The following is a 17210-nucleotide window of genomic DNA, read 5'->3' on the forward strand; positions in this document are numbered from 1 at the left end:
GCACAGAGAAATTAAATTATGAACTGTTGACATCTGCATTGGCAAGAAAAAAAAAACAGTTTTTACAACTTAATAACTGTCTTCTTCAAAATAACCAGTAGCTGCTTTTAATTTTTGTTTCTGAATGCAAAAGCCTTTTTCTTCATTGTGTGTTCCTTGGCTTTCTTTATTAAATTCCGGCCTCCATTGAGCATATCAAACACATTTCCAAATGGAAATGAAAGCACTGCAGGCTACGATGGGGTATTCTCTTTGATTTCTTCCCAGGCATAAGAGCTACAAATTAATTTAACTTCAGAGAGCTAGTTTGCTCTGTCTGCATCCTGGATTTCAAGCTAACCTACTGTTCACCTGCTGGCTATGTAGCCTTCCCCCATCTAGTTCTGTTTTAGAAAATTCAGCAGGTACCATGAGCCTTCAAACACCAGCAGGTACTCTAATATGTGCTCTGAGCAAAAAATTTCATGAAACTCCTTCTAACTCTGTGTTTAGAATATTCTTTATTGAAAAGCCAGCCTAATCCAAACTGATCACCAGAATCAGAATTTATTTAATAAAAAATGAAAAACTCCATCTGGCTGTAAGCCAAGGAGCTTTGAACCTGGAGAAAGGAGCCATTTCTCTGGAGCTATTATTCACCACTCTAGGATTCTATTATTTTCTTTCCTCATTTACAACAATTCAGTACTAAAAATGACATTCCCTCTCTGTAAATATTCCTACATCTGTTCTTATTTCCTCTTTCTTTCTCCATGTACACATACATATTGCTATTTCTAGTTAGAGTCTGGCGGAAGAAAAGAGAGCATCTATTCTTATCACTGGCGTATGGCTTCTACCCCTTGTGTCTCACAGCAAATTTCAAGTCTATCAGTTTCATTTTGTAGCAAGTCTGAAGGAAGTGATTTTTTTTTTATTTTTAGATTTTTTTTTTTTTTTTTAATTTTGCGGCTGACAGTAGAATCCCAGAAAACAAATGTTGCCATTATAATGTGTCAAAGTTAGTTTGGAGGATCCAAAAATTTTCATAATTTATAGATCTATGCATAAAGTAGCATTAAAAACTTTCCAGAAAAGTAATGGGTTTGTGATTCTGGCTCTTGTTTGATAACAAACCAAATCATTTGGATGATTTCCCATTTTGCCAGTGTTGAATCAATAAAGGCATGCCCATAACTTATAACTCAACTTGTCTTTTTTTTTTTGAGTTCCAGGAACAAATTGATGGCAAATGAGGCCAGAGAAAGAAACAAGCTCTACAGGTCTTTTCAGTATTTTTTTGTGACTTTTGCTTCATGGGTTATAAGTTTGGCTTCCACACACACTCAGGGAGGCTTTCTTGTTCATGTGAGAGTAACGGATGATTGCTTGGCTCTTAAGATGACACACCTAGGGCTGTTAAATGTCACATTCTTAAGTAAATGCAGAAATGATCATCTTTTAGCCTCATTAGACTCTTGGGAATTAGACTCTTGGGGAAAAAAAACAGGTTCTCTCCTTTCCAAGACATATTCTTTCCTCTAAATGGAGGACAATCTCAAATCTCAAATATAGTTTTGCTTTTGAACTCATGGGATATAGTAACTTTTCAGGGAACAGTAGCCAACAGAACATAATATAATCCATATCTAACATCACTCAAGGTCAAGGATGAAAACAGAAATAAGAAAAAACTAGATTTACGGAGGGGAAGGATCACTGATTTTAGAACGATAGACATGACAAGAAAAATGTAATCAGATCCCAAGTTTTTAAATTTTCAACTTGGAATCTTGAGTCTTGTTGATGCCCCCCCAAATAGCACTGGGAAATGAAGAATTACATTTTAATTCAGAATCAAACAGAAATGGTCTATGTATCTCAGTAAGTCATTTTAGGCTTACCAACATACTAGGCTTTGTTACATCTGAATGGAATTTAATCAGCTCTATGTGAAAGACTGGTTATCTTGGTTATCTCTCTTTGGTTAAATAACCTGACCTACTATAACTAATTCCACTGCAACATGATAGTCAGTTTACTTCTTTGCTGTGCCTAGCCCTAGTTCCCAAAGAGAGCAGGATAAAGTTATCTGCTGTGGAGTGGGGCACAGACAGAATGACATGGAATTTAGTTGTACATAATAAAAGATGTCCTATCTTCCTTTGGTGTGATTTGAGTGACAGCGTAAACTAACTTAAACCTATTTTTATGAATCTAAAAATAGAACAATCCCATGTTTTTTAAAATTGATTTTTGATCATTAATTATTGTGTTACAGCATGGTCTCGTGGCTTTTAAGGATTACGTTTTGTCTTGCAAACCTGAATTCTTAAATTCTTGGATTATAAAGGCAGAGTTGAGAGTGAATGTGGGAAAAAGTAATAAATGAGGTCCTTTGTAGTGAAAAGATTTAAAAAGGTTGATGTCATCCACCCTCTTCTCCTAACAGATAAGGAAACTAAGGATTTGAGAGGATTAGAATTGCTCATGGGTAATAAAGATCAAATACTATCAAGCTTATTTATCTCCTGACTCCTATTTCTAAACCAATTCCTCTTGTACCATCTCATACAGCAAAGGAAAATAATGTTACTGGAAAGGTAAAGAAAGGTGAAATCATGTAGCAATAAGTTACCAGAGAGGAAGGAGATGCAGGAAACTCTGACTTCTCTTAGATGTGAAAATAAAATGCAGAAATGTGCCAGGACTGCAGATAAACAGCCTAAAGCATGTGGAATGAACTACCAATAGACAAATTAATACTTATGATATGAAGAATCCAAAATCAGGTAATTTATTACCAGAGAAATAATATTGACATGGAAATCAAATTATTTAAAACTGGAAACTCTAAAATGCTAAGATAATTATAATAGCTACTGAGGGCTTTGAAGTTCTAAGCATTGTATTTGGTTTGTCAAACTGAAGCCTCACAACCACCCTATGAAATAAATGGCATTACTAGCTACATTTTAAAAGATAAAGATTTAGGTTAAGTAACTTGCCCTAAATTGCACAACTATTAGGGAGCTAAACCGAGATTTGTACTTAATCTATCTGTGTCAGACCCCATAATATTAAACACTGATTATAACGGTAGTTCAAACTGGGAATTTTTAATATTTATAAACTAGTCAATATGAAGTCAATATGAGCAGAATCCACGGAAACAAACTGTGATAGTCCATATGCAGACTTTTCATGCCATCTGAATTAAATCTGATATATCTAGGGAACATGGATTTCACATGGCTTAAATACAATATGATCATATACTTCATTTTTTTCCAGTATAAATGAGAGGAGCACAAGAAACCACTGTATCCATCTTAAATCTATGAAAGGCTAAGTGTACTCTGTTTATACCCTGGTATAAGAAAAAGTTTTATTCGAACCAGATTTTTTAAAAGAAAGCACACTATGAGAAAATCCTACAATGTAGTAGAAAATCATTAATTATGAGAGAAAAATATCAGGTAATGCATTAGCTTTATATGCTGTTCACTTCCTTTTGTTTTTGAGGTGTATGTTTATGTCATATATTCATTGCTCAAAAACATTCAATGATGCCCAGTCATCAACAAATAGAATCAAGTCTAATTTCCTAGGCATGGAGTTTCAGGATCTCCATACAGTGAGCTCAACTTCTCATTCCAGATTTATCACCTACTGGAATCATCCTACAAACAGTTCTTCCCTTACAATCTATGAAAGTAATAATCTATAAAAAACCTTCTGAATTTCCCAATTAGTTCCTTGTCTATGTTCATTTGGAACTAGATTTGTGTGCCTGAATTTGCCCTTTTCTACCTTATGTTAGTCATATGGCTACATGAATTAACTACCAGGCTTGATAATAAATTTTAAAAGCAGATAATGTGTCCTTTTTGTTATATGGATCACTAATCCATGAAAATCGAGTCTATTTTCTATAATGTAACTACAATCTGTTTTTATAGAAAATATAGAAAATAGATTAGTTTTGAAATATTTTATTAAAACTAAAAAGTTTAATGTACCATTGAGTAACAAATTCTTAGTGATGAAGAAAAATCTAAAATTACTTGTTTTAAAACTAAAGATAGGATTTTCCTTTCAAATAAGATGGATTTTAGAATGGTTTCTGCTAATATTTATTTCAATTAAAAAAATTATAAAGAAAAATAACATATTTTAGTCAAATTTATTTCTTTAAAAGCCAGTGACTCTAACTAGATACATATTTAGTTCAAGTCTATACAGGACTCAGGGTCATCTAATTGTAGTTAAACAAATGAACAATAGATTGAATTACCAATTGATCAATTCAATTAGGCCATTAAGCAAACTAAAATAAGAATTCCATTGTGTAGGTCAGTAATTTTAGTCAACCTAGTGCCCAAACCAGATTTATAATTGTTCAATTCAATCTCCTTCTTGGCGCTCAGACATGATGCGACATGAATAAAGTGAACTTGACAACCCCAATAGCTGCTTCAATTCATCCTATGTTCGCCATCACACACAGTAAGACATTTTAAAACATCTCAAGTCCGACTTAGTGTTTTGTTATTGAAATTTTTAAAAACACTTCAGAACAGTTTGTTACTGATTCTGTTACACATGTGTAATTTCTGTAAGCAAAAATTCAATTTGTCTTAAAACATTAATCAACAAATGAAACTAGGTACTAATTTTCCTACCTCTAATGAAACAAAGAATTATTTTAATCTGGAAAAGATAAAATTTTATGGGAAAATATCTTCTAAAAAATCTGTAATTTGTTTTAAACACAGTAACACTACTCTCTCACTTCCAGTCTCAATGAAAAGTGCTGCTAGCCAGCTTTCATCGGAGTCTGGATTCCATCCCCTCACCCATAAGCCACATGTGGTATGTTTCCAGGACCAAACAGCTTCATTTCTGGATCTTTTCTGATTCTTCCTTAGTAGCTGCTTTTGGTCAGTTCTCTCCAGGATGAACATTGCAGCATTCCACTTCATCCTCCTTACCATTTAACTGCCTTCCTTCCAGCTTCTTCCCTTTTATTGCTTCCTGCCTTTGAGCCAGCCAAACAGAATATATGCAGTTCTGAAAAGCCTTTGATCTCTATTTTCCTTATGCTTTGCGCATGATGCTCTTTTCCATGGTGTATATTTCTCTTTGTCTAGCTACTACTTGTTGGTATTTCTCTTATGAGGGCAACGGTGCTCCATGTTTTCTTCTTTTACAGCACAGCCTACTGGCTCTGTCTATTTCTCCCTTTGGACTGTAAGCTTTTTTAGGGCATGGTATTTCAACTTTTCATTCCTAGCAACCAGCAAGAAGCCAGGTACCTAAGATTCACCCAAAAGTTCATTCAGTAACGTATTTATTTATTTAATGAATAAAGCAGAATTGTGCTGAAAGATAGCACTTTAAAACTACTGTCTGTTAAAATGTGAATTTAATAGGCCTTTATTACTTGGTGATTGAAGACACCTGATATATAAAAGAGGCAACCTGAAATAAGTTTTACTTAGACTTGAATAAGTATACTAAATTAAATACCATTTAGAATTATATAACTATAAACACATACACATAAATTCAAATGCTTCTTATGAACTATGGTAAAAAATGAATTTAGGGGAAAGTTGCAAAATTTCTCATTAACACCTACTGATATCTCAAACTAAAACAAGATAAAATAATTTCATCAGTCAACATGGCAATTTAGTGACTCTGGAAAAAAGATATATTTTTTAAAGTTCTAACCATCTAGCACCATATTTAATAGTCCTAAGTCATGCTAATATGATATGCATATATGTGCATGCATGTATTATTAATATGTATACACACATTTATTATATATTTAATTTGTTACTGTCTCAAAATGGTACTTACAGGGAGTAGACATTCATTCAGAAAGGATTAGGATGATTTTTAAAATGAAAGAACCCTAAGTGGTAACTAGGAAAAGCAGAGATTTGCCATTCATTCATTCATTCACTCACTCATTCATGCTCCCAATGTTGTACTTATTGTTCTCCTGTGAATTTGAACTCTAAACCAACTTGCAAACTTGAGGATACATGTGTTAAATACATTCTCCTTTAGCAAGTTCTTTACTTAGCAGCTAGCCTAGGAGACAGGTTTAGCCACGTACGACAGTAACTCGTGTGTGTGCGCACGCATGTGTGTGGGAACAGGTGTGTGTAATATCTTAAATCATAATTTTTTCTGAGGTTTATATTTGAATTCAGAGAATTAAATCAATCTTCATCTGATGTGATGGCTTTACAAAAAATCGGTTTCAATTCAGCTAAAAAATACTCGTGCCTCTCAAAAGTACAACATATTCTCTATTTTAGGCAAATCGATAAAACAAATTTGGCTTTAAATAAATCTCTACGGATTGCAATGTGAATGGCTGTTGCAAGGTGAATAAAGGTAAATTGGGATTTGATTATTATGTCTGTGTTTTTTAAAACTTTGCATTTCACATTTAATATTTCATTAGTTCAACTTGATTCCTTAATACCACTGGAAAACAGACTTCCTTGTCAGATTAAGATAAACATATTCTTGCAAATTTTATATGCATCTTACCTTGGCTTCCTATCTGATATACTCAACAGATGCATTATTAATAATATGTGAATATAAATATTTTAAATTTTGTGTATATAATGGGTACATAAATAGATGCATGTATGTGTTGGGAATAAATGCTAGCTTTGCTTGTTATTGCTTAGTGGATGAAATATAAGTGTTGCCAACAGTTGTTGATACATTTAAGTCAATATTCCTGTAGACTAATGGAGTAGAGAATATACAGAAGAGAAAGAAGTTTTAGAGATGTCCTCATTAAAGCACCTGGAAACTTTCAAGTGAATTGCCAATTTGCTTTTAGAATTACAGAAATGCTACTCTCTGCATACCTGAAGTATTTGTTGTAACTACACACAATTAACAGTGCAGAGACCAAAGCCAACATCCATGCTTTAAGATGTAGTCAGTTCCAATTACTCAAGTGTGTGCCTTTTTTTGTGATTCTCAGAAGAGCATCTAAGTCAGTCTTAAATGTTCGGTTAAAAGAGAAAGCAGGCATTGCATGGGGATACTACAGTAGTGTTTATTGGGAGAGAAGAGATCTTAGGGAACATTCAATCCAACCCTGACTATTTAGAATCAGAAAATGAGGCCAGTGTCTTAGAGATTTTCCAGACAAGAGAAAATAGGAGTTGGAGAGAAATGACTTTTTCTTACCATCCTATCAATCATACCCTATTGTAATTACTTTCATGTATGTGTCCACCCAGAACTTTAATGGGCCAAACTCTGGGACAGTCTTAGTTACTGCCACATACCTGGTACTTACCACGGTGCTTCTTGGAAATGAGTGTAGGAATGGACAAGTAAATGATTGTTCAGGCTGGGCACAGTGGCTCATGCCTGTAATCCCAGCAATTTGAGAGGCCTAGACAAGCACACTGTTTGAGCCCAAGAGTTCGAGACAAGCCTGGGAAACAGGGCAAAACCTAGTCTTTACAAAAAAATACAAAAAAATGAGCCAGGTGTGGTGTCACAGGGCTCTGGTCACAGGTACTGAGGCTGAGGTGGGAGGAGCACATGAGCCTGGGAAGTCTAGGCTGCAGTGACCTGTGATCGCACCACTGCATTCAGCCTGGACAACAGAGTAAGATCCTGGTCTGGAAAAATTAAACAAAAACACTGTTCAATATTGACTTAGGGAATATTCTTAACATTGCTAATTTTCATCTTCATCCTTTGAAATGAATAAAAACTTCTTAGACTGTTAACAGAGGCAAGTAAAATATGTGAGAAATGCTTACCAGTTACAACAAGTGAATGAATAAAGGAAAGATATCTGTTTCTCCAGAAACTTCAACAACTAGATATGAAAAAAATAAGAACAGCTTTTGGCACAATCTCATCAAATGCTTCAGCAAGCAAGAAAGAAATAAATAATAAAAGACCAAACGCAATGAACAATACAGAACTTACAGCAATTAGAAATATCTGTTAAAGAAAAAAATTGTTTTTCAACTTATTCCAGAGAATATCAGTCTGAAGACAACAAAGAGCATTGCAATACCTGATAAAATTCTGACTTCTGCTTCATTTCCTGTTCTTGAGCTGGCTGGATTTCGAGCTGAGCATCGGTAAATTCCAATGTCCCCTGGTTGGAGTCGGCTGATCTGCAATGCTCCAGAGGGCAAGACCACCACTCGGGAGTCACCTGGGATCGGAGTCAGGTCTTGTTGGTTCTTCTGCCAGTGTATTGTTGGCATGGGCTCCCCAATGACTTCACACTTGAGTAGCACTGTGTCTCCCACAAAGGCTGTGACAGATTCTGTCTGGGAAAGGAATCTCAGTGGTCCTAGAAGAAAAACAAGAAGGAGGAATAAGTCTTTCAAATAAAGCACAATAATCGCCAGAAAAAAAAAATCACACATTGTATTCTTTATAGAAAATTGTATTTTACAAGGTATTTACTCAAATATCATCTCATTTGCTCTTGACACTTTGCCACACTTTCTGTCTGTCACTACAGTATGTTCAGAGGCTAAAAAAATACTGAAGATGTGCCATGCATCTCTAGAAGCTTACTATGTTGTTATTATTGGTAAATAAAACAGCCATGTAAAATAAGAAAAAAAAATAAGGAAATTGAGGTTAGAGAAGCGAAATTCCACATCTAGTTCAGTATTTAGGTTACAATCCTACATACAGAAACTTGTTTTTCCGAATCCTGGTCCTATGGACAGAATTCCTGTTACTGTACTTTGGACAAAGGATTAGGAAGCCATGACGATTCATGAAGAACTGGTCATGACATGACCACCAATTAGGAATAACATGAACCATCAATTAGAATAACAAAGGACTGTCTTTTAGGCTTGACTGCTTAAGATAAATGTCCATCCACATTTGCCAGGTATGACTGTGGAGTAGCGAAAAAGACCTAAAAGCTGGAATTAGAATAGCTTGTGTTTTTAGTATAGTTGAGCCACCTATTATATATGAATACTTTGGAAATTTGTTTCATTTCTTTGGGCCATGAAATGGGATAATGTCTAATTCACACGGTCACTTTGTTCATATAAAATAACATGTGAAAAACATAAATATGAAAGATGAAGTAAATATAAGGAAAAAAGAGAAGATATAAACTGGCCATTACCAAGCATAAGCATGTTGAGAGAGAAGACTTCTCCACTATGACATTGTACATGAGACGGGTAGAAGATTTTCACCTTGCTATTTCAAACCCCCTTTTATAAACAAGTGGGTATTTGTGATCCTAGTTTTTGACCATGACATTTTTGTGTTTAAGTGATTACAAAGAATGCCATGGTTATAAATTATGCCATTGAAAAATGATTGGCAATTTTATTTGTTAGAGAAAATTCAAAAATTTTAATCATTATTTATGGTCGCTATTCATCCCAGTTAAATTCTGATATTTCTATTTTCATTTGAGTCATGCCAGAATTGTTTTAACTGTACGCACATGTCACAAAGAACTTTGATCCATTCATCAGTCTGGGATTCATGTCAAGTTTTACTAATCATTTTTTATGTTACTGTGATGTTGATTTTATAGATTTAAGTCAACATTCCTCAAGTCCAAATTTAAATTTTGTCAAGAAATCTTTATTTTCTCATTAACATTTAGTGAACAAAATTCCACTGTGTTCAGTTTTAATTTGGGTCTATCAATTTTCATAATCCTAATTTTTCCCACAACCTGATAAAAAGTTTTCTGTGGCCAAAAGGGCAAAGGTAAAATGGCCTAGGCCCACTCATAATTTAATATGAGAGACAATAAGCAATGCCATAGAGATGCTACTTCACTTTCTTCCCTAAGTGAAGGTGAAATTTTATGTCTCTTTTAGGGATTAGAGTTTTTGGACCACAAATTAACTGAATCTATGAAATTAGACCAAAATTACATACGGCTTAGGTACAAGCTGCTGAAGGATATCATTCATTATAGCTATATCCACAGAAATAGACCAGCAATCCTAGATATGCAATATTAAGATTGTTCTTTGTACGATTGATTAATGCCATACCATGCAGAAACCTTAATATTGATGCAAATATAAATTTGTTCCTCACATATAGATTATAAAATTACTCATCTGATTCTTAAACTAAGGCTCTGAAATCTGGATCCATGGGGCTACCTGGATAAACACTACAGATTACCTAAAGGGGGCGCCAGCCACTTGCCTAATTTCATTCTTTTTCAGTTAGAAAAACTAATCTGTCTGTGCTACATCTACCACTGGGTGAAGTACAAAAGGAATTAGTTAACTTGTACCCAGGCTTATTGCTCAAAATCCAATTTCCAGACCATCTGCGGTGCATAGTTTTTCGTCGATTCCAAAGAAATACATAATCTACTACAGATTGGCTCAGATACGAATTTAAGGCATGTACTTAAACAGAGCATAATCTGTAGGTAACACACAAAGCAAAACTGCAATGAGTAGTGATAGATATGAGGCTTATGTAGGGCAATGAGTTTCAAACAAATTTTATTTAATAGTTTTCTTCTTGGTTTTCATCCCTAGTATTTTATTTTATAGTTAAGGAAATACAGTCAGGAACAGTTTTCTAATATATGGAAGTTATACATGTAATACACACAGGTGAGAATAAAATTTTAAGTTGATTTTAACAATCTGGACATTTATATATTCAGATTTATGGTTCTTTAGAAGTTATACACATTGGATAAACTTAAAACATTTAAACCATGTATCCATGGTGGCTCACACCTGTAATCCCAGAATTTGGGGAGGCAAAGGTGAGAGAATCACTTGAGCCCAGGAGTTTGAAACCAGCCTGGTAACATGATGAAAACCAACTCTACAAGAAATTTTAAAAAATCACCCAGGTGTGGTGTCACACACCTATGGTCCCAGCTTCTCGGGAGGCTAAAGTGGGAGAATCACCTGAGCCCCGAGGCAGAGGTTGCAGTGAGCTGAGACTGTGCCACTGCAGTGTAGCCTGGGTGACACAGTGAGACCCTGTCTCAAAAAAAAGAAATAATAAAATAGAAAATAAAACATCTATTTTACACATGAATATCTATTCCATTCAAAAATCCTATTTTCAAGTAGGTTCTAGAGCCTAGAATATGTAAATGAAGCAATAATTCAAATTAATACTCAACAATTTGTTTTCTATGTAAACATCTACCTGAAAGACTTAGATTCAAAGCCAGGGATTGCGTATTAATATAATTAGACTTAATAGAATTGGTTACTATTCTGTATATACTCTGTGATGATTTCAGATCTCAATAAACTGGGGTCAGAACTGCATCCTGTTTAAAATTTAACAATGCAATGCTTGAAAATTTCGCATTGTTAATTACTTGTCAGAGTGAGATATTAAAAACATGATGTGTAGTCTTTTCTTTTTGTCTCTAAAAGGGAAACTCTACATATTCAAAAGCAATTCTAAGTTTATAAGGTTGTATATGGCTTGACCTAATGCTCCCAATACTGTGCTAAATTTTAGCACTTACATCTCATGGTAGTGTAACAATCCAGGAACAGTCTTAAAAGAAGAAGTTATGGACTATCAACTTAGTACTATAGTTTCAAGGCATGTGTATGAATATCTAGCAATGAACAATAAACTCACTGTAACTCATATGTATGAAGTACTGTATTTTCAGAAAAGTCATTTAATGTTCTAATGCAATACAAACGATTCCCATGCTTCATTCAGAGAGATATACAGGTATAATTTTCACTAGATCCCTGTGAAAAATAGTTACCTGCTCAACAAGAGCCCATTCATGGAAATAAGCCTGGTTCAGACTCATTAGGCCACATCTGATCCACTGTAATCACAGCAGCAATGGTCTTCCTATCTCTCTGTTTTTCTCACTCAAAGGCATTCCAGATACAGTCAAAACATCAGTGCTCCCACATCACCAAAGTTTTTGCTTCACTCAGGAAATCCTGAAGTTCCCAAAATGTTCTGCCATTGTCTTTTGCCCCCAAACAGGCAAACGGTTTTTTTAAAAAATATGTGCTCAGACATCTAGCACCACGTGCCTTTCAGGCTCATTTTCCACAAATTCTGCAAAACAATTCTCAGATCTATTGACCTTGTAGATGTTCTAAACATGGTTTCCTCTTGGCCGTATTTCTCATGAACCTTCCTCTAAAAAGGAACACCCTCTCTCCTATCAAATCTCTAGTCATGCTTCAATCTCTAGTCGTGAGTCAAAAATCTCTCACTTTTTTCCTAGTCTTACTTACTGGAAATCATCATTCCACCTTTTAAATTTTTATAGTACTCATAACTTGCATATACTATAAAAAGTTGGGTGTATAAATAAAAGCTTGAAAGTATATGTACATTCATGTGGATATTTTCTGTATTTTATTTCTGTGAAGTATATCGTATTAACTGAAAGAAAAAAGTACACAAACATTGGTGGAGGTTCTATGTGACTCTAAATAGAGTATTGAAGACATCCAAATTTTAAAAGTTGGGTTTGAGCTTTGGCTCTGTCACTTTCCAACACACTCTGTAGCAGTTTGGAATAATGAGATTACCTGGAGTCACTTCTCTACTTCATTAACTAGCTAGATGACTTTGGGAACAGATTCACTTTTATCATTTATACCATTTTAAGCACCTTTATAAATGACCTTATTTAATCCCCACAACGGCTCTTTAAGGAAGTATTATTTTTATCTTCACCTTCTATATGGAACTGGTACCAAACTCTTTCAAACGTTTATAGTATGATTGTTAATGTTGTCTTTTTTTTTTTTTTTTTTTTTTTTTTTAAGCCAGAGTCTTACACTGTTGCCCAAGAGGAAGTATGGTGGTGTGATCTCAGCTCACAGAAACCTCTGTCTCCCCAGTCCCAGTGACTCTCCCACCCCAGTCTCCCAAGTAGCTAGGATGACAGGTGAGTGCCACCAAGCCCAGCTCATTTTTGTATTTTCAGGAGAGACAGGGTTTCACCATGTTGGCCAGGCCGATCTCGAACTCTTGACCTCAAATGATACCCCCGCCCACCTCGGCCTCCCAAAGTACCAGGATCACAGCCACTGCACCCAGCCCATGATCGTTATTTTTAAAGGTTTAGTATTGAATTATTATACTTCTTAAAATATCTTATTTCTCTGACATAAGTGCAAATATTTCAAAAGGACTTTCTATGTCAATACTCTTCACTCAACCCACAAGTAGCAGTACTGTACTGAGTACACTTGGTTGTTTAGTAAGTACTTTCCGCCTCACATTGAATTCCTATAGACGTATTGCACTATTCAAAATAGCACACAAAGGATTTTTGGTGATTTTAGAAGGCTTACATTGTTAGCCTAGGAAAAAAGGTTGTTTTTAATAATGGATTTCAAAGTTCCTACCTTCATACCTAGCCTGGCCCAAGATGCTATGGCAGCTTTAAATAGTGGAACACTTGGTCTTGTTGGAAGTGTCCCACATAAGCCAACCTACAGATTTCCACATTATTTGGATCTCTATGCATTAACAAAGATCAGAACTTATTAGTGAGAAACTGTAAAAAGGAAAGAACATTTTGTTTTACATATGGAAAAGTCAGACACATATGGAAGCTCTGTTTAATCTCTTTATAAATGATAAAGACAGTTTTAATTCAAATTGTGTAAGTGATTGATACACAGTAAAAGTGCCTGGGCTTCAGCATCAAAATTTATACTGATGTCAACAGTTCTAATTATAGTTGAATAGTAAGCCCTGCGTGCTATTAGCACGACATTCAGCGCCATTATGAAACTACCATAGAGAAATGGGTCTCATCTTGTTTATTTTGATTGCTGTAAAGGATCTTCCACTGTTCTGTAACAATAATTTTAACACTAAAAGGATTCATTAGGAGTCTACTTACACATGTTATTTTGCTAAGGGTTCCTCAATACCTGTTAAAGAGCCGTAAGCCCAATTTGTTCCTAGAACATTTATTATTTATCCATTCTCATTACCTCATGGTGGCTTTCTCCCAGTTAGAACTAGCTGTCCTACAGGTTTTATTTCCAGCACTTACTTCAGTGTAATTAATTAACTGGAATTTATTTGATAGCCATCATCAAGACTAATCAGTAAATTCCACAGATCAGGGTTGAATCTTATTCTATCATGTTAGCACTTAGCATCGTGTATGGCAAATACTTGGCCATCAAATATATGTTGAATAAAAAATATGTATCGTTAAGATAGTCAGTTTAGGCAAATATTCCAAACCCTAAATATTGGAAAGTTTAGGAAAGACTAGCAATAACTAGGAAAGCATAATGGGTCAAAGGAGCCTTGGAGTGGTGGCTTATGCATCTAATCCGAACACTTGGGGAATCCAAGGTGGAAGGATCACTTAAGGACAGGAGTTCAAGACCAACTTGGTCAAGATAGAGAGATTCTGTCTCTATAAAAAATGATTTTAATTAGCCAGATGTGGAGTTGCACACCTGTATTCCTAGCTACTCAGGAAGCCGATGTGGCAGAATCACCTGAGCCCAGGAGTTCGAGACTGCAGTAAGCTGTGATCATGCATCTGCACTCCAGCCCAGGTGATAGAGAGAGACCCTGTCTTTAAAAAATAAAGAATAAAATAAGAGAAGGGAAAAGCAGTGATCGTTTTAGGAAAATGGAAAAAACCTAAGGCTAAAAAATCCTTTCATTTGAAGATAGTTGGGGCGTGAGGGGTAGAGAGGCTATGAGTAAGGCACTCATGAAAATATTATCTAAGCCAATATACAGTTCAATTGGAAATCAGTAGATATTTCGAATGGGATTTCCTCATCCTCCCTTCCCATCACTGTCCTCAGGAACAAAGTTATCAGCGGTCTCAGAGCCGCTGGGACAGCCTGTGCAATGGATGGGGCCATCAATCTCCTCAGACCAATACAGACTTCCTCAGAAGCTAGGCACTACCCAAATATTTGCTGTCACAAGCAGTAGAAATGTTAATAGCAAAAGCAGCAAACATTTTTCATTTGGGTTTTTCCTTTGTGATGCTAAAAAATAGTGAGGTAAAAAATCACCATGGCAATGAATGGCATGCTGCTAAATCTGTAGGGACATGAAAGTCTTAGGCTCTCAGAATTAAAATGAGGAGAACAATAGTCTCTCCCTACCCTTCCACCCAAGCATACACACACTGCATAGACGACGAGAAATCTTTCCATCAGATCTAGACAGTCAGAAAGTTGGAATATCTTCGTCATGTACTCTCATTTAATTCTAAACTACTTTAGTTTTCAAGCAAAAGCGGAAATAAGGCATTTCGCAGTCCAGGTTTATGCCAAGATTTCCTGCCTCTAGGGAGGTCTCTCCTCCATCCACACACCCCCCAGAATGGGCCTGTTCCTTCTTTTAAATTCTAATCTGAAAATGGCACATTCTTCTGACTTGCCCTCTAGCCCTGTTGGCAGACTATCAGCATCCACATCTTCTCCTGTGGAAGGTCTAATTATTAAGTAATTAAAGTTCATTTAATAAAAAGAGACTTATCAATTGGGGGACAGACCTTGGGGTTGGAAACACGCCTTGCTTTTAAATATTCAGCAGTGTGGTAATACTCTGCAACTGCCAGAGGAGAGCTGCTGTAAATGCTTTGTTTGCTCCAAATTAAAGCCTGAAGGTTACATCCCTTCAGAGACAGACCTCCTTTGCCCTTTTTAATTCTCAAATTAGCCAAAGGGCAGAGAATAGAGGCAATCCAAAGAGAAGTTCTCTAGAATTAGTCCTTTTCGAAAAGCAGCCAGAAGACCAATAAAGGATATGCAGGGAATTTGTGAGAAGCTCATTTCGGCCCGTGCATGCCATGACCCTCTGCAAGCTATCATCTCCCTTTTCTCTCTCCCACCCCTTTTTATTTCTGCTTCATTTTTATTGGCAAAATTACAGACTCCCACGTGGCTGGCTGAAGAGCAACTGTTGTATGGTGCAAACAAAGTCCTGGTAAGTGTGTCTTGTAGGTGCCAGCCCTGTTTGCCCAGTGGGTGATCTTATAAGAAACAATCATGTGGCCCTATGACTGAACTTCTGAAGGATATCAGAGGAAAAAAAAATCATATAGGCAGATTACACTCAGTGTGTCCAGCTATGAAAGCTTAGCAGCACACAATGAGGTTTTGCCCTAGGCCAAAAATAGTTTCTGGAGAAAACTATTTAAAAAATAGTTTCAAGGAGAAACACCAGAAAGTCAGTCTTTCTCAGAATCGTCGTTTGGGTTTGTCCAATACAACATCCTCTGCAGTGTTGGTACCGTCCCAGATCCTTGAAGCAGTGAAAGGCTGACTATACATGAGACCTAGAACCAGACGGTCATTTGGGGACTGACCAAGAGCCAGTTTAAAGGCTGGTCTACCATAATCTCACCGAGGAGCACTCCTGGGTTATTTCTTGGCCATGGAGTATTGAGGATTCTCCGGAATCATCCTTCTTAGTAACATCCTCAGGACTTTGGGTAGTACACATTTTGCCATTATAATAATTAGGAAAGGGTACTGTCTCTGAGGGAATGTATTTTATAAAGGCATTGCACAGAATCACCCAGTAAATCCAGAATTCAATTTCAGCCCCCACCCAGCTTTCCCCTGGAGGTGGTTATCAGACTACACCATGTCCTAACAGGTATGCTCCTCTTGATTTCATTACCAGCCATCAGACAAGTATGAGTTCACCTGGCCCGTCAATATCTTTGATTAACTACAGGATCAACAAAGGCAGTTTGGGGAAGCATTGTTCTAGACAGCATTTTAATAACTATTTCATCCATTCGAGCTGTTTTATAATATCTGTTCTAAGCACAAGTTTAAGTAATAGAGTTTTACCACCTCTTCCTCAAACTCACCTAGTGTTGTCTTTCTTGATTCTTCTTAAAATCTAATCAAATTATATGGAACATCAATGCCATTGCTTTACAGGAAAGTTAGAATGAAGTCCTTCCTACAGAAGAGACTAAATAGCAAATCATGCATAGTGGCAATTACTTTTCATCTTAGCTCTGCTGGTATCTTTGGTGACTGAAACAGGTTGTTTAACTGTGAGTACGCATTAAGCCAAATGTAGACTCATACTTAATATGTAAGTTAGTAAAGTGAGTTGAAAATCTGCATAAGAATTTAACCATGGCTGGGCCTAGAGGCTCACACCTGTAATCCCAGCACTTTGGGAGGCCCAATTGGGTGAATCACTTGAGGTCAGGAGTC

The 17210-nt window shown here is 36.0% G+C and overlaps 1 protein-coding gene across 4 annotated transcripts in view; it reads right to left on the reverse strand.

Annotated features, from left to right (window-relative positions):
- DCC (DCC netrin 1 receptor) overlaps positions 1-17210 on the reverse strand; it is a 1201717-nt gene that overhangs the window by 624992 nt on the left and 559515 nt on the right. For all 4 annotated transcript variants that reach the window (XM_003926060.3, XM_074383427.1, XM_074383426.1 and 1 more), the window contains exon 3: positions 8066-8350. In XM_003926060.3, the coding sequence (XP_003926109.1) occupies positions 8066-8350 (285 nt within the window). The remainder of the gene's footprint in view (positions 1-8065; positions 8351-17210) is intronic.

Source organism: Saimiri boliviensis, chromosome 13, assembly GCF_048565385.1.
Source record: "Saimiri boliviensis isolate mSaiBol1 chromosome 13, mSaiBol1.pri, whole genome shotgun sequence".
In the NCBI taxonomy this organism is placed as follows: Eukaryota; Metazoa; Chordata; class Mammalia; order Primates; family Cebidae; genus Saimiri; species Saimiri boliviensis.